This window comes from Amphibalanus amphitrite, unplaced genomic scaffold (assembly GCF_019059575.1).
Source record: "Amphibalanus amphitrite isolate SeventyFive unplaced genomic scaffold, NRLGWU_Aamphi_draft 001816F_arrow, whole genome shotgun sequence".
In the NCBI taxonomy this organism is placed as follows: Eukaryota; Metazoa; Arthropoda; class Thecostraca; order Balanomorpha; family Balanidae; genus Amphibalanus; species Amphibalanus amphitrite.
In genome coordinates this window covers 43,639-67,600 of record NW_024883309.1, presented here as the reverse complement: position 1 = coordinate 67,600, position 23,962 = coordinate 43,639, and the positions used below count along the sequence as shown (strand labels likewise).

At 48.7% G+C, this 23,962-nt stretch overlaps 1 protein-coding gene across 1 annotated transcript in view; it reads left to right on the top strand.

Annotated features, from left to right (window-relative positions):
- Positions 1 to 23,962, top strand: part of LOC122375314 (tyrosine-protein phosphatase non-receptor type 13-like) — a 72,230-nt gene that overhangs the window by 38,607 nt on the left and 9,661 nt on the right. The window contains exons 9-10 of the mRNA XM_043354625.1: positions 17,187 to 17,425; positions 17,814 to 17,918. Of these exons, the coding sequence (XP_043210560.1) occupies positions 17,187 to 17,425; positions 17,814 to 17,918 (344 nt within the window). The remainder of the gene's footprint in view (positions 1 to 17,186; positions 17,426 to 17,813; positions 17,919 to 23,962) is intronic.

Sequence of the window (23,962 nt, the reverse complement as noted above, 5' to 3'; positions counted from 1 at the left end):
TCGTCGCCTACAGCCCAGCTTTCCCTAGTGACCGATAGAGGCGCTGCTATCGATGTCCGCCCGTGCCGCCTAACGGAGACGAAGTTTGGTCGCGTGAATATCTCGACTAGTCACTACTTACTAGTCCCCAGTTGAACCGCAGTTACGTCTTACCAGTCCCGCATCTGGTCCCGTCTACTCCCGCTAATTTTCCACGCAGTATAGTCTCCGTCGCTCCCCCACCTAGTCCCTCTCCCCACATAGTCTCCGCCTAGTCCCACCCAGTCACATCCCTCTCCGCCTATAGTCCCAATCGAACCCCACCTATTCCCCATTCCGCACTTCCCCACGTAGTCCCTATCAACTTACTTCCTGCTAGTCCTCGCCTTTTCTCACCTATTTCCCTACCTAGTCCTTTATGCTCCCCACTTATTCCGTCCCACCCATCTAGCCCTATCTAGCCCCACTATTCCCCTGCCTGTCCCCGCCTCGGTAGTCCGTCTAACTAGTTCCGTCCATTCCCCACCTAGTAATAAACTATTTCCCACCTAGTCCCCACCTAGTCCCAATCCCTCCCCACCTAGTCCAAATCCTCATACACCTAGCCCCCACCTAGTCTCCACCTAGTCCCCACCTAGTCCCCGTGTGTCCTCCCCCTCCCCCGTGTCGCTCACGGGCTCACACCTGTTGTCGAATCAATATATCGATCGGTTCAGCCGGCCGGCCGGCCCGACGGTACTGTGTTGGACCTGCGGCAGTAGCAGCTGGTATCGGCCGAGCCGGCAGTGCTGGGCTGGTGCCGCCGAGTGTAGGAGCGCGCAGTGAAGGGACGACACGGGATAGGTTAGAGGAGTTTTCATAGGAGCAGGGATAAGGAAGAAGAAAAGAGGCAGGAGGAAGTTTTTTTTTAGGGGAAGTGTGACAATCGTCAGTGAGGACATTTCTATGAAAAGTTGAAAGTCTTGAGGATTGATGAGGATTGAGTGAAAAGATACGAGAGGAATGAAGAACTGAGGCACAAATTTATTCAAGCATCTGCCCTGTCTCGAACCCTTCAAGCAGTATAAGACGTTTGAGCAGCTTTAGTTTTGAAGTGTTTGAGCTCAAGTCACCAAAGAAGAACGTCTCTGATCTTACCGGAATAGCAAATACTTCTATCGGCTTGCTCTTGGAGTTGTGTTGGTAGGAAGGCGGTCGAGGTGCTCTTCATCGGTATCATTTGAACTCGGAAGACCTCCAATCGCAGCTGATTAGTCTGAGAAGACCCTTTACAAGCTGCCCTGCCCAGGAGACTGCTGCTGATAGACAGGTTAGTTGGAAGGTGATATAGCGTTAATGCGAGAGAAAGTGGAAAGCGTAATAATTTCTAAATGGGTGGAGGAGCATTGAGCTAGCTGCGAATCAGTTCGTCAAATGTATAACCTTATGTTACCCAAACCAAATCAGCAAAAATGAGAGAATGGACGTTCAGGAGATGGGGTTTACTACTTGTAATAAGATAATAAGCTGTGAGAGTAATGAGATCGTCATTATTGACCCGTTGCTGATATTCATTTCCATCAGAGATATCTTTGATGGAATTACCCACGTTATTGCTGTTCAGGTAATCCGCTTAGTGAACATGATAAGCGGCTTTCACATAGCGTAGACGGCCAGCAGTGTTATGTACATTTTTTTTCGGCTATTGGTGATGCGCCTTCAATGGGGTTGGGAACTCGATTTTTTAAGAATGCATGAAAATGATCAAACTATTTTCACAGAATTTATGGTGCATACCATTGCCTCATAAAATCAATAAGCTGAGAGAAATGGGGGAAGAAAGATAGGAAACTTGTTTTGAAAAGTTCTTGAAAAAAGATGCTCTTGATGCTGTTACGTCACATGTCACCTTCTGCGGTTGACAAATAATGGCGCATCTGGCGCACCACAGATTACATGTTATATCAATGGGTGAAAGATGTTGTTTGCTTCACTCTGCCATTCGCGCTGTTTTTAACTTTAAATTATGCTAAAACATTTACGGATGAAATGTTCGTGTCAAAAATTGATGTGTCTGCCGTGTACTATATTCCCACTTAACATGAGCGCGTGATAAACATTTTATGTACCTCGAATTTTCAAATGATAAAGATGATGAATCGGAGGATGCTGAAAAGCAAAAGCTCATTCCAATATTTGGACTACTTTACGATTAAAATGTTTACATTCCTGTCATCTTATTGATCATTTATTTGTTCTTTTTTATGAAAATAACTTAAGGCGTTGAGAACCGAGGTAATTTCTATGTACCGTGCCTTAACTTACTAGCAACAGCAATCTATCTACGCCCTACGGTGGCAAGGGAGACTGTGAAAGAAGCGTAAGATGGATTCTAAACAATTCTTTTGTGATATACTGAAGGGCAAAGTGCAGAGAAGAGCGTACAAGTCCTGTTTTGTGCCAGGCTGTTGCAGTAGCACTTATGAAACTCCGAAAACGATCTTCGTTCATGTCCCGAACAACATTACCCTGAGGAGATGATCGTCTGCAATAGCAGGGAGAGCTGATGCAAGTACTTTGAAATCCACTATCAAGTCGGTGCTATTGTTGTAATGATCACTGTGAGGTGAGATATTTTGTGCAAGGGCTGAGTGTAATGCCCAGGAAATGACCTCCATTCGCCCCCTGACCGGTCAGGGTTATAAAATTTGAGTGGATGGCGGTCCGTTTGGGGTTCAGATGTCAATTGTATTTTGTTACTGTCAAACAATACATGTTATGCTGGCAGCGAATGTGTGTAACGTCGTTTTTCGAAACAGAAGTTAGAACTGTGCCGGCAGAGTGCTTGCTGGTCTCATCGTAAGTATTGTAAGTGTTGTAAGCAAAAGCATTGTCAATATTGTAAGTATTGTGAGCATTGATGTATGGTAGATATCACCTCACATGATCTCGGCTCAGATAACCCTCTCCGGTGTCCCTGTCAGTAAATGGCACCTGGATCATTACAGATAAGATAATTTGTCATAATTCTTAAAGAATTGGGTGGTTTTGACTCGCTTACTCGAGGTGCAGGTCGCATTTCAATACTTTCCATGGCTTGCAATGTAAAGGTCACGACTCTGACCTAACCTCAGGTCACAGATCAAAAATTCTGAGATATACAAACGACACATACTGCAGGTACTGTTTTGAAGACTTGATGAGAGGAAATAACTTCGTGAAAAACTCAAACTCTGACGTGTTTGCAAACTTTTCTGAGGTGGGGTCAACAAACCCGCTCTGGTTACCTGACCTGACCTGACCCGGCATTTTTTTCTGAGATTATTATTATTATTATTATTTCATTTATTTCCACCAACCACAGAAACGTGGGCGTTACGGTGAAAATAGGCACGAGGTAGGTACATACATACAGTTCACCAGGTACACAACACTTTACATGATCCACGTATGAACATACCTATTACCTATGCATGTTACCTACATGCTACATGCACGTTACATGAACAGACTCAAACTGCCACCATATTAATATTCTCCTGATACAAAGAAGTAGTCCTCAAACGTATAGTGCAGTGACTGCCGAGTGACATCAAATGAAACACTGGCAATTGCACACGTTGAAACGATACATTGTATAAGTACGAGCATATGACCGATAATCATGGCTTGTCAATGTCTGCCTTAGTTAGAATGTACTTTATTACTTCATTCTTTGAGGCGTTCCTCACTTGAGGGGGCAAGCTGTTCCAAAGCTTAGAGCCTTGGTAAGAAAGAGAATTTTTCATGAATTCCGTTCTTGGGGCAACAAGATCAAGGTTCTCCGATTGTCTTGTGTTACGTTCAGATTGTCGTGTCATAAAAAGCGTCGAAACGAGAGGCGTTGTACTTTCAGGAAAAAGCAGACATTGGCGGACAATATTAAGAGCAGCAATTTTATATTCCGTGGCAAGATCAACACGCCATGCCACACTTTTGCCTTCGCGACCCGCGATTCGCCTGGCAAATTTAACAATCTTAGCTATTCTTTTTGCTTGAGTCATACTGCAGTTTCCCCACACTGAAACACAGAAACGCATATGCGGCAAAACTAACGAGTTTATCAGTAGGACAATAGTTTTTAAAGGCATCATGTGGCGCAGCTGACTCAAACGGATTAGCATGCCGATACATTTGCCCATAATTGTGTCAATGTGGTTGCTCCATGTGAGACAGCTGTCAAGTGTCACACCCAAACTGATCACGGACCGTTTGATAGGCACGACGGTATCAAATATTTGTATGCTCTTCAGGTCGATCCGTTTCAAGATAACCTTGGAACCAAAAACAATAACCTGTGATTTAGCAACATTCAGTGATAGGTGATTTTGTTAGAACCAAGTCCTTAACTTTTTAAGCAAAACCTGAAGACGATCGACCATATCAACCAGGTCGTGAGGTGATCCAGACACTAGCACCTGGGTGTCATCAGCATATTGAATCATGGAACCTGGCTCAGGAGCGACGGTAGGCAAATCGTTCACATATATGTTAAACAGTAAAGGACCCAGGACACTTCCTTGTGGAACACCCGATGAGACAAGGCCTGTAACATCACTACAGCCTCGTACATATTGGCATCTATCTGTTAGGTAGGCTTTGAACCAGGGGTGGTCAATACCGTACTGGGAGAGTTTATCTAGCAGCATATGATGGTTTACAGAGTCAAATGCCTTGCTCAAATCAAGGCACACCAAAATGCATACATTACCCCTATCAATAGAGGACCTGATGGACTCTGTTAAAGCAATGAGAGCGTGCTCTACGGAATGACGCGGTCGAAATCCAAACTGCTCGTCCGACAACACACAAGAGTCGCTCAAATACTCCTTAAGCTGAAGAGCGACGAGTCTCTCCATAATTTTAGAAGCAATGCACAACAGCGAAATCGGCCTGTAATTGGACGCATTTTTAATATCACCTTTACCTTTATGAACAGGCACCACTTCAGCTGTCTTCCAGCACGATGGTAAGGTACCGCTGGTAATGGAAGAGTTGAATATCCGCAGGAGTGGCATGAGTAACCTGCTAGAAAAAGACTTAAATAGAAAAGCAGGGAGTCCATCGGGTCCTGAGGACGAATTTACCTTTAAGGATCGCACTACTGACCGCAGTTCAGCCAAGGTAGCTGGACGAAGATCGAACTTAGTAGATAAGACTCTTGGCGGTCCGTAAGCGATGTCATCAGTTAATGAACTGGCTGGCACATTAGCGGAAATATTTTGCCCGACCGAGCAGAAAAAGTTGTTGAATGCCCATGCCGTGTTTTTGTCCAGATGCTGACTCTGTTTGACCTTACCCAACGTCACGTTTATTAGATCCCAGGTATCTCTGCTGGACGTATTCTTTTTTATACTGTGCTCAAATTTCATTCGTCGTTCTAAAATAATAGCACGTTTTACTTGCCAACGCATATGCTTATAGACAGCAATGTCTGACGGAGCGTTAGAACGCCGAGCAATTCGCAACTGAGCCGTCGTAGAACGGATGAGGTGTCTAGTGGCAGAGGAAACACCAAATCCAGATTTATGTTTGAATGAAACAGTAACGAACGGAGCATAGCGATCAATAATGGGGACAACTGTGTCCGTCCAGTTCTGCCAGGCCTCATCGGGATTTGAAGCACTAGCCACTGTGGGCCAGGGAATCGCATGCAGCTCATTAGTGAACGTCTGCAAATCAATATTTTTCCATCTTCGGAAAGTGATTGATTTGGGTTTCACTCTAGTCCTTTTCACTTTCATTTTGACAATTACTAGGTTGTGATCAGATACGATGCAATCCTCAGAGTAACATCCTGTCACAATGGAGCAATCACTTACAAGAACAATGTCAATAAGAGTGGACGAAGAACTTGTAACACGGGTCGGATGGTGGACACACTGATGCAGCCCAGTATTGTTGATGAGGTCAAGCAGTGGTCGAACATGGGGTAGATTCGGGCGCAGGAGATCACAATTTAGGTCGCCGCACAAAACCACCTGTTTGCCCTCTGACAAGAACTTTTGGACTGATAGCTCTAGGGCCTCAAGATCCTGTTTAATACCGTCATATGTGGGAGGTCTATACACGCAGCCGATCACCAATGACCGGTTATGCCCACACTGCACGTTCACCCAAGTTAACTCAAGGCGGCTTGAGCTAGGCATGGTAGGACAGGTCAGCCTAACGTGAGTCAAATCACTTCGACAGTAAATGGCTACACCCCCGCCCTTGCGTTTCCTATCAACTCTACTGGCTAATGTTAAATTGGCAATAGGGACATTCGGCACACCCCTCCTTAGCCACGTCTCAGTGAAGCACACTACATCGAGGTCGTGACGTTTGACATAATCAGATATAAGATCTGCCGATGGCGCTAACGACCTCACATTCAAGTTGCCAATCGACAGTCCATATTTTGATTTACATTCTTGGTTGGACAGGACATTGGCTCTGGCTTCAGCAGTCCCTTCAGCAACAAAAGCAGAACAATCTCTGCTGACGGGCGTTAGTCTAAAAAACCAGTCACCTCGCTCGCCAGCATCTGCCAAGCATTTCTGCACCCTGCCCTGTTCAAGTTCAATCTGGACCTGTCTAAGCCATGAAAGTTGCACTCATTTAGCCGTGGTCGTAGATCAACAAAGTGAATGCCTTCACTCAGGCACAGTCGCTCGATCTCATCGTTCAGGTCTGCACGTTTCATGGTTGGATAGTTCATTGGTGTGGATGGATCCTGAGGGACTGAGCATATTACGATGTCTCTTACCTTGCTTACTTGCTTAGCAGCTTTGACTACTTCGGCTATGCAGTCCAGAGTATAGTCCACACTTTGCCGAGCCAAGTCGTTACCTCCGAGATGAAGGACCAGATCAGCGCTGACCGCCCTGCAGCCAGCCACGGCACCGTGAAGGGCTCCCAGGACGCCGCGTACGGTTCCTCCCCTGATGCTCTTGAAGACGACTTGTCCACCGAGGAGAAACTCGTCTCTAGCTGCCACAGCGATACGGCGCACGTTCTGGCAGCCGAGCATGACCGCCCCAACGCTCGGCAACGAACTTGTTCTGGCACTCCTGCTCCCTCTCTGCCGGATGACTGTCGGCGACTCAGCGCCAGTTATGGGTGGTGATGGCGAGCTAGAATTGATCGGCGACTTTGTTTCATTTGTTGCGCTGGGCTCAGGACTCATATTATGAGATGGGTCACATGGAGTCGTCTGGGTCGGACGAGAGGCCGAGGAGCTGCCCATAGTGGTATCCATCGGTGGTGGTATTGGTAGCGCATGCCTATCATCATTAGATGTCTTTCTTACTGCCGCCATCAAAACGTCGACTTGCCTTGAGAGCTGATCAATCTGCAGCTGACTGATACGAATGGCTTCCATGACATCCATCAAGGTCACGTCGGAGAATGAAGGGCCAGGAAGAGGATCATCAGTGTAGTCGGGACCGGGATTCTGCTCCACGCCTCCGATCACAAGTAGTGTGAGGATCAGGGCGATCCCCAAAGCGAGCGAATCATGCTGAAATAATTCATCTGATTTATCTGATTTCAATTTTCTTCTCATTCGGATACAGAACATTCCAATTCTTAGACGGTAAGCTTGAGGATCGATCATTGTATTTGCTTATAAGTTTCAGTCGCTTCAAAAGATGAGTCTAGAAAGTGGAGACTGGAGGATCACTGCGTTAGGCGTCACGAATGCCGCGCGAAAAAATCAAATCATCTTCCTAGGAAAACTGAAGCCAGCTAAAAGTGAAAATTGCCAAAATCTTAAATTTTAAGATCTTCAAAAACTTTTCATCTGCTACAGTTCAAAAGTTCCCCAGCTGGCCTGTAGGTAATTGATGAATCCTCTTTCCAGCAAATATAATTTCAACACCAAACTACGCTAAATACCGCAATATTTCGGCACTGAACAGAGCCCCGAGAGCACCAGCCGTCGACAACCGACGAATCTGAGCAATGAGCATTTAGGAAAAGTCACCAAATATGAGCTGAATGTCTCGCGGCGTTTGGCAATTGTACAAGAAAATCCTGAAAGGTCTCCCCGTCCGAAATAGGGTTAATGTGTATATGAAGAGTTGCAGATGCCAAACATACCCAGATCTAAGACTGCAGTTCCCAGCGCCGCTGCAACGTTTTTAAAACAAACATACATAGGACATACAAACATGTTTATTTGCATCTGTTTTGGATAATAGCAACTCATGGCGCCATCACCCGCGATAACTGTTAGGATTTGAGATATATTTTTATTTAGGCCATTAGCTTGGCTGTAATGTTTATTAATATTAGTTGGGCGGAGTTTGGTAGTTTTTTTATTTAACTTGTGGTATGTTGTGCTGATTGCGAGTTGTTCAAACCTTTCAAATGTAAGGACCTTATTGAACTCAACCCTACCCCTACACTACCCTACATACGACTGGACGCTTTCCAAGCCCACAAGCATCACGACGCCGAGATGGAATGTAGCCGAGAAATCACCCTCGCCATCTGCTCTAGAGCTAATCGTGTGGGGCGGCGTGTGGGGCGCCGCTTAGCCTATGGGGGTGCACTTCTAGTGGATGGGGGACGGGGGTGCACCTGCACCCCTTTCATATGGAAAGTTACTTCCCTGATTACAGCTCCCCGTATTGCACCTAATCAGGGAACGGCCAGCAAACGAAGGAACTATTTTTGGATGACAGGCGAATAACCGCTCACGCAAGGAGCGGAGCTCCGCCCCGTCCAAAGTGGCCAACAAAGCAGAGACAGAGGCAGCATCACATCTTCCATCAAAGAACTGGTTTCTGGCTTGGAAGATGAGCTCCATCTTTGCATCCGAGTCGGTGCTGTCAGGAATCAGCTGGTCTAATGGAGTGAGAGTAGTGAGACGACTAGCTATTGTATCAGAGCTGCCTGGTCTTCGTAGAATTTGCACCGATTCTTCTCGATCGGACTCTGAATTCTGTCCCTCCTGCGTATTACTTGAGGCATTGCTATGTAGCTAAGTCTTTGGCAGAGTTTCATTATCCATGCTTTGCAAACAGTGCCATAACAACACAGTTAATTAATCACCAAGCTTCTTTGCAAGTTCCAATACAGTTGAATCGCACGCGATTTGAGTGCAAAAATCAAGAAAAGTGCCAACTTGTTCCCGTAAAATATTTTGAAAATTGACCTAAAAAATGAGTAATTTCCAGATAAAATAACAGCGAAATCAGTTTTCGCTTGCCAATAAAACTCACAGATATTGAAGCTCCATTATTAAAGGAACATTTTAGTATATGCCATTCTTGATAAAACTTCTTAGCCACGTAATACCAGCGCAAAATAAAGAGACACTGAAAACACGACCAATCACTCCGATTTACCATAGGAAAATACATAGAAAATGTATGTCTCAACTGCGCCAAATATACAGACAGTTAGCCTGTATATTTGAAATATATATTATTTTGTCCTACATGTGACGTCATGATTAGCCCGACCAATCAGAAGCAAGTTGTTTTCAGCCACAAATAATTAATTTCTGAACTAACTAGGCATTTTTTTAACAAAGTGATTTTAAATTAAATCATTAAAAATTCTGAGCTTTTTTATTTTACCAAAACATACAGAGCATGCAGATAGGTCCCAACCCTATTGCATACGTGTGGGTAAGTTCCATGTCCTGGAGATGTCTTCTTTCTATAGTTCGTTTTTTCTAAGTTCGACCCTCACTGTAAACGTCTCTTTGAACACAGCACGAGAATTGCTGGCTGAATTACTGAGAAAACTCGTTGGCGCACAATGATTTCGCAGACGATCAATTGTATCCAAATTATTTCTACCTGACTCCATTTTCCCAGACTCGCAGCTCAGTATTTGCAACCCCACAAGGATCGAGGACTTGTCAGGAAGTATAACTGAACTAATTAATAAATCGCACGGCGTTTAACGTAACAGAATATCATTGATGTTAGAAACGTATTTTGAAAATATTTGTTCATATCTCCAATACAATGTGCGCTAACCAGTTTTCTCAGTAATTCAGCGAGCAATTCTCGTGCTGTTTCCAAAAAGATGTTTACAGTGAGGGTCGAACTTAAAAAAACGAACTATAGCCGGTGTACCCTATATTCTGTCATATATAAGTCTGTGTAACTAGGACGATGTTCTTGATAGTATACGTTCTCTTGTTTCAGTTTGATCCACTATAGCGTCTGCCTTTTTTATCAATTAAAGTCGTATCACTTTTGGATCGATTGTGTGCCTACCGAAATGCAAAACAAACCGATAACTTTCCCTAAGATTGTTACTATAGCCGCTTAGGCGCTAGATAATTTCATTCAGACCTTGATCTAAACCGCAGTTTACAAATTAATCCACGATCGATTGCTCTTCTTCAGATTGACAGTAATATGTTTACACATGCCTGAGTCAGTGTCAACATACTACTTCTTCATCGATAAACCATTTCCCCTTGCTCGTCCCTGGTAACCCTGTCCGTATCATACGTATCCCAGGTATCACCTGTATCAGTGTTATCTGAAGCCGCACCTACCTCTCCCGCGGGGTGTACTTTGAACCCTGCAATCAGCCTGAGGGCATGTCGGCATAGTGCCGAGAGTCACGCGGGGATAGTGTGAAAGCCACAGGGTAGTGTTTCAGGCAAAAGTGCTAGTGCTAGAGCAACCTGGATGTATCCTGGCATAGTAGGGCAGGGAAGATCCTAATTGTGGAGTGTCTTGCGTAGTGAGATACTGTGTGAGGGCCAAAAGGCGGAGTGACTTGTGTAATGGACATCGCGGACAAGCAAAAGTTATTGTGAAACAGAGCTGAGCGGGCTATAGAACAGTCTGTGAAGTGTGCTGTTGTGCTGTAGAGAAGTGGCTTGTGGTGCATAAGAGTCGAAAGGCGATAGCTAACGCAAAGGCGGCGAATTACGGCCGACGACTTGTGTAGTGTCTAACCGGAGCGATTGCTTTTGGTTATATAAGGCCGTGGTCATAAATCAATCTGTGAGTGAAATGGAAGTGGGGTAACGATGGGTATTCGAACCTCCAAGATGGAGATATGCTACCTCGTGATTGTAGTGGATAAACTCCATTAGGTGAGTAAGGGGAATACTTGTCTTAGGCTTGCTTTTATTTTGTCCTGAATATCTATGTCAGCGTTTTCAAATCACTTATGTTGGTTGGCTTATTTAAACAGGTAAGGTTGAATCTCAAGTTCATTTATTACCTCTCATTTGCGCGCATTTAACTTCATAGTTGATAAACTCAATTTTAAATTCTTCTGGTTCACAAGCACGTAGCGTTTACATCAAATTTGCCGTTAAACCGCCGATGTCAACTCATTCCTTTGATGGGCTTGTTGACCTTTACCTCGACCGTCGCTCTTTATTCGGTACACAAACCAAAAACCATTTTGGTGTCGATCTTGGCGTTACACTACGATAATGATGTTTGCACTAGCGCATTTGACCTTCTTAGGTCAGGGTGTGTCCAGGCGCAGTTGAACACACCTTTGTGATACGCCTTTGAGTTTGGTCATTGTTGTGATGCTCAGTGCTGCTGATGACATGCGTTCGCTTCATGGTGGGTTCATCATTATATGGGCATGTTATTTACTATTGATTGCATCTTCATTAGACAAATTTCATTAAGCGATGACGTCAGACATACCTCTTCCCTTTTGTATCATTTTGTTGGAGAGCCTCCATGTTTATTGCTTTGAGTTTTATATCTTTCCAGCGGCATGCATAGATAAATTTCATCGTAAATCCAACATCTCCCTTTTTTAGGTTAATTTTGGATTGTTAAAGGATAGTGAGCATGACGATTATTCTTCTACGATATCTCCCTTTTTATTCTTTACTGCCTATTCCTTTCTATATCCACAATCTCCTCTCCTTACCTTCCACGACCTCTAAGTAGCTTCCTTCCTGGCCACGTCAGGACTCGCTCAGCTGCTGGAGGCGACATGAGTCACCGGCTCGCGTGCTACGTACCCCAGACATCGACCCAGCCGGGTTAGACCGACTGACCTCGGGGTGCTAGTGGTGGGACGCGGAATCTCGGAACGGGGAGTGTAGGATTTTTGGCTGCTTGGATGGGAGATAGATGTCTCGCTTGATAGAAAAGCGGTGTTCGGTTAGCAACGTTGGACATGTGGTGTTTTCGGTTTTGGTAGTAAAACCTTCCGTTTTTTTTCATTGTGTTTAATAGTCAGTAGTCACCAACACCTGTATTGGTTGCTGCTACGCTGTAGGATGGCTTTCATAATTTTTGTTTGTTTTGCGGTATAGGAGTCGCTGCTGGGTGCTAAACCAAAGACTCATTTTACACATTGTAATAGTTGCATAGTTTGAAATATTATGTGTTGCATAACGTAAATCATCGTATTTTAGTAGGGATTATAGCTCGAAAATTAATGCGCCGTGCACGTTTCAAATGAATAAAACACAACGCACTTTTCGCCAAGGCCAATTTTAAGAAGCCACGATGCCTTATGAATTATGACTTCGACGGGTATGCATATTTTATCGCTGGGTTAGTATGTGTCATATGACAGCAGTCATCTGTCTTATACTTTTATAACAGCTGTGGGTACCACTGGCGGCGACGGCGTTTGATTGGCGCAAATAAGGCGTGTCTGATCGATGATTGGCCGAGATGGGACGCGGCTGCGATTTGATTGGCTCCCGTGGTCTGTTGTTTTCCGTCTCATCACCTCCCGATTGGTCCGCGCCCCAGACAGCTGATGCGTGTGTGTGTGTCTGTCGTCGCCTCGGGCTGTGTGTCTGTATGTTTGTCGGTGTCTTTTCTTGCATTTTGGTATGTCTGTATGTGTCTCTACTGTCATGGCTAAGTGTGCCTGCATTTTGGCCTAATTGAATTTGCATTTTTGAAAATGTCTGTCTGTATACCTATGATATAGGTATGGGGCCTGGCCCGTATGTATCCGTACGAAGGCTTCTGCCTACCTGCACTTCTCTGTTTCCGTCAAAGGCGTCTGTATGGATCGGTCGGTCGGTCCGTATGTCTGTTTGTGTGTCGGTGTGTTCGGGACGTCTCCGGTATGACGCATCCACAGCTGTGGAATGGCGCCGGTTACACATTGGCGCGGCAGACACACTTGTGGCGCAGTACCTCGTCTACTGTGGTTGGAAACACGCCTGCTGTCCCCGGCTTTGAAGCATTTGTTATATAATTTTTGATAGACATATTTTTGTTCGTCCATAGTCGTGGACTGTGATTTTGGACTTTTCATGATGAATTTATCCTATTAGAGGCATTGATTTATTTTCGATATCTCTCTGTTACAAGTATCACCAATTTGTCATATCAGTATCATAAGTCTTTCGTTTTGGCTCGTCATTCCTAAACCTGGAGTACTTCATGTCTGTAAATTACCTGACTTAAGTCGCATATGTAGCTCATTTTGCTAGCCGGAAGAGTCAAAGTCTACCAAACTCCCGGAAAAGATTACCTGAACAGCACCAAAACTCCACTATATGGTGGCTGGCGTTGCCGGTCACGGATCCCAAACTCTGTCATAGTTGGCCACGGTCATATATTTTAATATAACACAGCTGCAGCGATTCGTGGCGGGCGGATCGTTTTTGAGTGGGACCGTACCAGGCAGTTCCGCGGGGCTAATGGAAGCGTGCCAGCCACCGTGGGGGGGGGGGGATGAGGAGGGGCAGGGAGAGGAGTCTGGTTGCTATGCGGGGTTAGGAGTAGTAGACGAGGGCAAATTGGAGCTTCAAGTGAGGTAATACATATGGACGCACATTTGGGATTCTATGAATATCGGCATTCCTTATACTTCAATTACTATCGCCACTGGCTTTATTTCTAGAAAACATGTGAACGCAGTGCACGGAATGTCTTACGGGTGGCCAAAGATTCGGTAGTTAGTTTGGTATCGGCGAATCCACCAATATAATTAATAAAAAACAGCCAAAGAATCAAAAGAAATTGTGAGGGAAACTCAGATTCCACATTCCGTAAAGCCTGCTGTGCCATGTCCGATAAGCTAGGAAGGTCAGATACGGCGGTCACGCATGTCGACGATGAGCTCCAGTATGTAACACGCCAAAGGGATGATCACCTCGCTAGGCCCGCTGTACCAGGCGCCGCGTCTTACGATAGTCATGGTAGAAGGCGAGGAAAAAGGAACATGTGTGGGACATTGTCGGTGGTCGGACGGCGTAATTTATTGATCGGGCCCGGGGGTCGCATTGACATATTCTTCTCACCCCTCCCCATGTGTAACCGTGGAACTATTTAGGTACTCTCCAACAATAAACAATTAAACAGACAGTCCTACAGGACTGTCGTGTAAATCAAACCACCGCCATAACTCATAAGAGTGTGACTGAGGGAATGTATAAGTTATGACTAAGTCGTGTTGCAATTTGGCTCAGTAGGACAGCTGCATAATAAATATCTCCATTCTAACGAACATGTAGCGAAATGTGGTCAGTTGTTTATTGTAATGTTGAAACATCAAACTAGAAAATAGATCTATTCTTAGCTTCGCCAGTATTTGTACCTAATGATTACAACATCAACAACTATCAGCATCTCTTGGCTGTTAGCATTTCGACAGAAATTAATCATGTGGACCCAGGGGCGGATCCAAGGGGGGGGGGTCACATGGGTCATGGCCCCCCCCCTTGAGGCCCGGGGGTCCAAAGACCTGCCAGGGGCACCACCGGCCTATCAGGGGTATCACAGTCCTGACAGGGGCACCACAGGACCGCCAGGGGCACCACAGGCCTAGCAGGGACACCACGGGCCTGGTGCCCCTGGGCCCTGACAGGACTGTAACGCCCCTGACAAGCCTGAAGTGTCCCCGGCAGGCACGTGGTGCCCCTGACAGGCCTGAGGCGCCCCTGCAAGGCCTGTGGTGCCCTTGCTAGGCCTCTGGTGCCCCTGACAGGCTTGTACTGCCCCTGGAAGGACTGTGGTGCCCCTGGGCCCTGACAAGCCTGAGGTGCCCCTGACAGGCCAGTGGTGCCCTTGCTAGGCCTGTGGTGCCCCTGGCAGGCCTCTGGTGCCCCTGACAGGCTTGCGGTGCCCTTGGAAGGACTGTGGTGTCCCTGGGCCCTGACAAGCCTGAGGTGCCCCTGACAGGCCCGTGGTGCCCTTGTTAGGCCTGTGGTGCCCCTGGCAGGCCTCTGGTGCCCTTGCTAGGCCGCTGGTGCCCCTGGCAGGCCTCTGGTGCCCTTGCTAGGCCGCTGGTACCCCTGCGCCCGGAGAGGACTGGTGCCCCTGAAAAGTCTGAAGTGCCCCTCGGCAGGCCCGTGGTGCCCCTGACAGGCCCAAGGTGCCCCTGCGAGGCCGGTGGTGCCCCTGGCAGACCTCTGGTGCCCCTGGCAGGTCTGTGGTGCCCCTGGCAGGTCTGTGGCGCCCCTGGCAGACCTGTGTTGACTGGTGCCCCTGCTAGGTCGCTGGTGCCCCTCACAGACCTGTGGTGCCCCTGGGCCTTGACAAGCCTGAGATGCCTGGCTATGACAGGCTCGTGGTGCCCCTGATAGACCAGTGGTGCCCTTGCTAGGCCTGTAGTGCCCCTGGCAGGCCTCTGGTGCCCCTGCTACCCCTGCGCCCGGAGAGGACTATGGTGCCCCTGAAAAGCCTGAAGTGCCTCTCGACAGGCCCGTGGTGCCCCTGGGCCCTGACAGGCCCAAGTTACCCCTGCGAGGTCGGTGGTGCTCCTGGCAGGCCTCTGGTGCCCCTGGCAGGCCTGTGTTGACTGGTGCCCCTGCTAGGCCGCTGGTGCCACTCACAGGCCTGCGGTGCCCCTGGAAGGACTGTGGTGCCCCTGCCCCTAGGGGTGCTCATGGGCCCAACAGGCCCGTTGTGCCCCTGACAGGCCTGTCGTGTATACTTGCTAGACCTGCGGTGCCCCTGCTTCCTGGCAGGCCTGTGGTGCCCCTGGCGGGCCTGTGGCGCCCCTACAAGGCCGTAGGTGCCCCTGACAGGTTTGTGGTGTCCTTGGAAGGACTTTGGTGCCCCTGACAAGCCTGAAGTGTCAAGGACAGACCCTTTAGACGCCAGGGTCAAGTTCGTCGGACTGACAACGATTTGCTTACCTGATAACGTTCCTGGTAAGTACTCACTACTCAGCGTCCACAACATATATATGCACACATACACATACACATTCATATATACTTGCTTACAATTGGTAAATGTGGTTGTGGCTAAGAGTTAAGATACTGACTAAAAATAAAAAAAAACTGAAAATGGGGCACCACCAAAATGAAGTGGACGAAATCCGTTGAGTTTTTAATTTTGGGTATAGGTGGGGGCACCACTCCGATTCATGACCCTCCCCTTGGAGTTTTTCTGGATCCGCCCCTGTGTGGACCGTCCCCGCTGTTCCCAATGGGCGCTAGCGGTCCGATAAGCTCTCCGGCACAGCATAGTTTCAGGCGCTGGACGCTGCTGCCATCTAGCGACAAAACTACGCAACAGATGACGCGAGCTTGCGGCACAGTATAGTTTCAGGCGTGTGACACTGCTGCCATCTAGCGACAAGATTATAAGCAAGGGAACATCTCACTCGAGCATTGCGGTACAGCATAGTTCCAGGCGCCAGATGTTGCTGCCATCTAGCGGCAAAGCCTTGCAACAGCTGACGTGAGCGTTGCGGCACAACATAGTTTCAGGCGTGCGACGCTGCTGCCATCTATCGACAAGATTATAAGCAAGGGAGCATGTCACTCGAGCATTGCGGTACAGCATAGTTTCAGGCGCCTGATGCTGCTGCCATCTAGCGGCAAAGCCTTGCAACAGCTGACGTGAGCGTTGCGGCACAGCATAGTTTCAGCCGCTTGACGCTGCTGCCATCTTTCGGCAAGATAATAGCTCACGTAACAGCTGACGCGAGTAGTGCGGCACAGCATACCTTCAGGCAGCAACTATTAGTGCCATCTAGCGGGAAGGATTGAAGTCGTTCGCAGACTGCTTTGCGGTGTAGCTTGTTGATAAGAGTTTTTACTTCTTATGAAAATGGGGCGGACATCTACAGTGGAAGCTCTGACGTAAACCATTCCTGCCATGTGGCCGACTTTCTTTCTGTACCTTTATTTATCTTTTCATTTATCGTTATCCCTAATCTCTATCTCGACTTAACGGACCCGGTATTACACCTCTGCCTTGAGTACCCAATATGGAAGCGATGACGTCACGAAGTGCTGCCATATGATCGGCTGTTCTCTCCTTCTCCAGACTCCACGGACCCGTTTTCGCGTCTTTCCGGCGTCGACGACATGGACGCCGTGACGTCAGAGCGTCTCGACCAATTAACGCGCATCTCTGAGAGCTCGGCGCTGGCCGACTCCGATCCAGTGACGTCAGACCGGCTGGAGCAGATGACGTCACAGCTGAGCCGCGTTCAGGAGACGAGTGACGCGGCGGCGAGTGATGAATGGCAGGACAGCGGCGAGGACAGTGACGCAGAACTGCACGTGAGTTGGTGTGTGGGACCTAGAGCTGACCTGACTTGAGCGAGCAGTGCCAACAAAGTTCCAAAACAAAGCACGAAAACAATTTTGTTCGGTTACCTCGCGTAATGAAACCAATTCAAATGCATCGAGCATGGTTACTTATGACTCCGTAGCTACAACTTGTGTGTAAAATAAAGTTTTTTTTTAAATTCATCTGTCTATAAATTGCAAACTTTATACGCTTGTTCTCATTTGTGGTCGCCATTTAGTCAATAACCTGCAGAGTTGGTGAGTAATTGTCTCGAAACATCTACACAATCAAGTAATCCAAACCACCTTCTCACCCTTGGCATGTGTACTTGACCGTCGCCGCCCCTCTGACCACCGTCCTATCTCTCCTTCTTCACAGGAGCGTCACCTGCGCCGAGTGGCCGTCGAGGGGGCGGCAGAGGGGGTCGGATCCGGCCGCAGTCGTCAGCTCTACCTCTCTGTACAGCCTCAGCAGCGAGTCAAGGTACGTATGTGCTGAACGAGTACCAGAGAAAGGACAATGTTTCCTTGTGGCTTGTAGGACGTGAAGATGAGAGGGCCAGTCATCATGCCAACCTATCTATCATGTGTGCTTAAGACTCGAGATGCGGGGTTTTGAACAGCGCAGCCGCGTTTTGGGTGTGCCAAACGGGCATATGGATAGGAGTTGATCCGTATGAAATTGCTCGAGTCGATAATCAAGCACATGTATATTTTGAGCTTGACGAGAGGCTGCAGGCAGTAGGCACATAGGAATGGAAGGAGAACTTTGGTGAAACATTGCCTTGCTACGATTTTGCGTAAGGTGATAATTGCGAACTGATGTGAGTTGTCGAGTCATTTATACACTTGTCATCGAACACTTGTCATCCAGATTCAAAATAGCATGTCATCTAACATCTAATGTCATCTAACAACAGTGCACTTAACAATCATCCTTTCCCTCTGACTACTAGACCTACCCCAGTCTCCTAATCAGCTGACGGCCAGTGGCCAGCTGACGTCACAGATGTCACTCAGCTGACTATTGTGACGTGTCACCGCCGAGTCACGGCCGGTGACAACGCACGTGACGCTGACTCGAACACTGTCACAGCTGTGGCTTTTATCGCAGTGAGATATCACAGCTGTGACACTTGTGGGACACATTGCTAACTCGCCGACATAAGGCTCGGTAGCAGTGTTTTTGTGTGGCTGAACAGAGAGCGCTGGCTAAAAAAAAAAAACGAAAAAACGGTGGAATCTGTCGATGAAGGCCGACACGGGGCACCAGCATAGAGTGGTTACAGAAAATTAGGCAGACGGCCTTTTTAGTTTTTTTTTTTAACTCATCTTTCGGTATTTCCCTCTTTTTTCCTCATGTTTCGTCGCCAAGCCACCGTCAATCAACTCATAAAATGAGAAGTGTCGCCTTTTCTCCTATCTCATTTTTCTTCATTCTTTCAATCTAACACCCTCTATATCCCTGTAGCGGACTGAGCCGGAGCGGGTTGGCCTGTGCCTTGCTCGACAGGTGGCGCTAGTTGTGGACACAGGTGGCGACGATGTTCGTACTGACCATTGGATGGTGGCGCCACCCTAAGCCAGTGGTGGCGCAGAAAGTCCAGTGCGCCGCCCATCGACGTGGCGTTTTTTTGGCTGTGTGGCGCCGGCGTGAGACGCATGGAGTTTGTGCGCCGCCGTTCGCCACAATGTGATTCGGTGGAAAAACTTTGGTATGTTCTTTCATTATTTTATATTATTTGCCGTTTCTATTGCATTGTTAATGTGATATGAGCCTGACATGATATTAGCGATATTTCGGCGATAGGTAGACCCATGTCTATCGGATAGAGAGTAAAAATGCGTTTCTGGCTGATTTCAGAAACCTACGTTCTACCTACATTCTACATTCTACATTCTACGTTGCTACACTGCTACTACTTCTATCTACGGTCCGCATTTCTCCGCTATGCCGCTGTCTTATTTGTCCGTTCCTACCACCAATTGTTCACCTAAACAACTTTGCCTTACCATATCGTTTTCGCCGTTGGCACGCTGCCAGATGACGCTTTTGCCATGAAAGCCTGAATATATTATTTATTTGTTTTTATTTGTAGTGTCTCAAAGCCCTAACCGTTTCCCACAACAGTTTCAAAGTTTCCACAGCCTAGTGATATGGTTGTAGGTCTATGCAAAAGTTTGTCAGAATGCCCAAGGACTTTCCGAACATGATGCTGTTGTTATGAGTGTATCTCATTTGAAGATTCTGTCTTGATCGCCCGAAGAGGCTTCTCAGGGTGTAGGTCGTGTAAATGACAGTTTCTTGTGGCGAGAAGTTTTGTACCTGCTGCTGAGAATTCAATTGTGACTCAGTTCCTGATTGGTGTTGTGCTGTTAAATCCAGAACATGTCTGTAGCACAATTGAAACAGAAGCGAGGCAGATTGTTAGCTGCACTGACCAGGGTCAGGAGGAGGGCTTTCGTCTTGATTGATACCAGAGGTAGTCGGACTCAGCTAGCGTCAATCGTCCATGAGCTTGATCAGGCACTCGAGCAGTTGGAGGAGATGACAGATAGTTTAGTTTCTGTGCTGACATCTCAAGAGGAAGTTGATCAGGCAAGAGTGTATCAAGCAGAAGCAGACAGGCAGCATGAAGAAGCGGTGAGCCGGATTGAAGTGCATTTGAAGGAGAGGAAGGACGATCCACCATCAGTTACATCAAAGCAGGCGTCAGACTCTGCAGCATCAGACAAGACGTCAGCATCCCGGCTGGCAGAGATAGAGGCTAAGGTGAAGCAGCTAGAGCTGGAGCAGCTGCAGCGAAGGCTTGAGACGGAGAAGGAAGAGCAACAGATCCAGAGGAAGATGAAGCTACAAGAAGCAAAGGATGCTCATGCAGCTGCCGAGCTGCGTGCACAGTTGGCAAGAGCAGCTGAAGATGACCTAGCGTGGGACCGAAGAAATGATTTCTGTGGTGAGACCAAGGTCTGTGAAGCCCAAGGGGCACCTAGTGAAGAAGCTGGTTCGACTCATCTCAGCCGAGCCATCCCACCAGCTGCACAAGCTGTCCAAGGGGCAGCCACTGTTGAAGTAGCCGGTCCGTCTCGTCCCAGCCACACCATCTCACCGGCCGTTGGAGCTGTCCAAGGGGTAGCCACTGTTGAAGTAGCCGGTCCGTCTCGTCCCAGCCACACCATCTCGCCGGCCGTTGGAGCTGTCCAAGGGGCAGCCACTGTTGAAGAAGCCGGTTCGTCACGTCCCAGCCACACCATCTCACCGGCCGTTGGAGCTGCCCAAGGGGCACTCGGCGCCGACACAGCTGATTTGTTCTATTACAGTCATGTTCCCCCACCGGCTGTTGGAGCTGCCCGAGGGGCACCCACTACTGAACTAGCCGGTCAGTTTCGACCCACAGCCAGTGATGCGGTCGCCCAAGGGGCGCCCTGTGTTCCATCGCTGCTGCACAATAGTCTTCCGCGCTTGACTCTGCCGAAGTTCGGCGGCGAGCCGGCCGAGTGGCCGAAGTGGTGGGCTTCTTTTAAAGTTTTAGTACATGAACAGATCTCACTCTCCCCAACAGAAAAACTGATACACCTGCAAGCATCAGTGGTGGGTACTGCTAAGCTCACCATCAGTGGGATGATGTTTGATGGGGCCCTATATGAAGAGGCGGTGCATGCTCTGCAGGACAGGTTTGGCCGCCAGGAAGATGTCGTACACGCGTACCTGCAAGAGATCTTCTCCTGCCCTGCGCCCTCCCAACTAGATCCTGTTGGACTAGAGCGCCTGCACGCATCAGTCCACTGTGCTGTCATGATATTCAGGAGTCTCGGCTACGATGGGGATCTGAATAGTTTCGAGAACCTCAGACGAGTTGTTCAAAGGCTCCCATCTGAGATGAAACGTCTATGGGGAGAATATGTCTTGAACCTGGGAGAGAGACCGACACTGGTGCACTTTGACGAATGGCTTCGCAGGCAGGTCAGGGTGGCCCTCAACTACGCTGCCGTGTCTCCACAGCAGAATATGGCGACTGGCAAGAAGCCGGCAGGACAGCCCCAGCGGTGGAAGGGCGACGTGAAGCCGAGGCCCGTCCAAAGAAGTGCTCTGGCCACAGAGATTGATACATCAGGCACGACTTGTGTATGCTGCAAGGAGCAGCATGAGGTGACAACGTGTCCGATCTTCTTGAAGAAATCGGTTGATGAAAGAGCCCACTTCATCGCCAGTGCGAGGTGCTGTTTCTTCTGTCTGAAGGCTGGACATGGCGTTCGGCACTGTCGCTCGGCAAGGCCGTGCGGCATCGACAGCTGCAAGATGAGACATCATCAGGTGCTCCATGGCAGCAAGAGGGTCGACCTCAGGAACACTGGCCAGCGCGTGGTAGCAGCAGCATCAGTGAAGGCGGGCGCGACCACAACCCTGCTGCAGGTCGTACCAGTCACCGTCCTTGCCAGTGGTGGCAAGGAAAAGCAGGTCTGGGCTCTACTAGACCCTGGTTCTCAGACTTCACTGGTGTCCGAAGAGGTAATGACACAGCTGAATCTTCAAGGGGAGCCACAAACCCTCCGCCTGCAAAACGTGGAAGGATGCGGGCGCCTCCAGAACTCCGTGAAGATGAAACTGGAGCTCAAGGCGTCAGGTGGCGACGGATCAAGAATAGTGGTCCCTGAAGTTTTCTCCGTCAGGGACATCAACGTCACGGTTCCAGAGCTCCCTGACAAGAGGATCGAATGGAAGCACCTGCTGGACCTCGACCTTCCAGACTGCTCAGGGAAGAGGGTCGATCTTCTTCTCGGCGCCAACGTCCTTGAAGCGGTGCTTCAGCTGGAAGCGAGGACAGGGAAGGTGGGCCAACCGGTGGCCATCAGAACCGTCTTCGGGTGGACGCTGACGGGCACGGTGAAGGGATTCCTGCCAGAACGAACGCGCCAGGTGATGCTGATCAGGAAGATGGCTCCAGACGATCAACTGTCAGCAGCACTCCAGGAGTGGTGGAGCACGGAATCGTTTGGGAGCAGGTTTGAAGGCCAGGATGCCAAATCTCCCCAAGACGTCAGAGCCGTGAAGATCATGGAAGACACAACCAGGAGACTGGACAATCGCTACGAGACGGGACTCCTGTGGATGAGTGATGATGTGTGCCTACCTGATAACAAGATGATGGCGGCCAACCGGCTGTACTCCCTGGAGAAGACCCTGATGCGACAATCTGAGAAAGCGGAAGCTTATAAGAAGGTTGTCGAGGGGTACGTCGAGCGCGGATTCGCTCGCAAGCTAACCCCAGAAGAAGATCAAGAAGCACACCCCAGGAAGTGGTACCTGCCACATCATGGTGTAACGAACCCCCGGAAGCCCGGGAAGCTCAGAGTAGTGTTTGATGCGGCTGCCAAGTGTGGCAACACTTCTCTGAATGATGTGCTGCTCACGGGACCTGACCTTCTTAAGAACCTGCCCGGCATCCTCCTGAGGTTCAGAGAGGAACCCGTCGCTCTGACCGCTGATATCGAGTGTATGTACCACCAGGTCCAGATAACTCCGCAAGATCAACCAGCACTGAGGTTCCTCTGGAGAGATTTGGATGCAACGAAGCAACCAGAACCATACACCATGCAGGTCGCGATCTTCGGGGCCAGAAGCAGTCCCGCATCAGCAAACTTCGTCCTGCAGCAGACCGCTAAGGACTGCAGCAGTAGCACCCCGGCAGGGAGAGCAGCTAGAGAAGCGGCACTTACAAACTTCTATATGGATGATTTCGTCCACGCTACGAGAACCGAAGAAGAGGCAGCTGAGATGCAAACCGAGGTGACAGAACTTCTCAGAAGAGGGGGGTTCAGGCTGACAAAGTGGATGAGCAGCTCGCGGAAGGTCTTGGAACGGATCGAAGCCGCAGAGCGCGTTCAAGACATCGATGTCGCGGTTCAGAGTGTGCTAGGCTGCGCCTGGAACACCATCAACGACACCTTGGGAGTCAGAGCTGTTGACTCACGTGTACCGTCAACGAAGAGGGGAGTAGTGCAAGGAGTAGCTCGACTATTCGACCCTCTGGGGCTAGTCGCTCCGTTCTCTCTCCAGGCTAAAGTTCTCATTCAACGCCTCTGGGCGGGGAACTACGACTGGGACGATGAGCTCGAGGGGACGGAGCTGCAGAGGTGGTCTCAGTGGCTCTCAGAGTTACACTATCTGGAGCGGGTAACCGTCCCGCGATGCTTCGGAGGCGTGTCGGCAAGTGACGGCTGTCGGAGAGAGCTTCACATCTTCTGTGATGCTTCTCAGGATGCCTTCGGTGCTGCCGCGTACGTCGCTACGACGATGCCTGATGGTCGCCGCGTCTGCTCCTTGGCTATGGCGAAGACCAGGGTGGCACCCCTCAAGCAGATCTCAATTGTAAGACTGGAGTTGCAAGCGGCTGTGCTGGGCGTCAGAGTAGCAAACGTGCTACGGACGGAGCTGTCGGTCAGGGTGGATAGGGTCCTATTCTGGACCGACAGCACAGTTGTTCTGCAGTATGTGAAAAATGACAGCCGCCGCTTTCACACATTTGT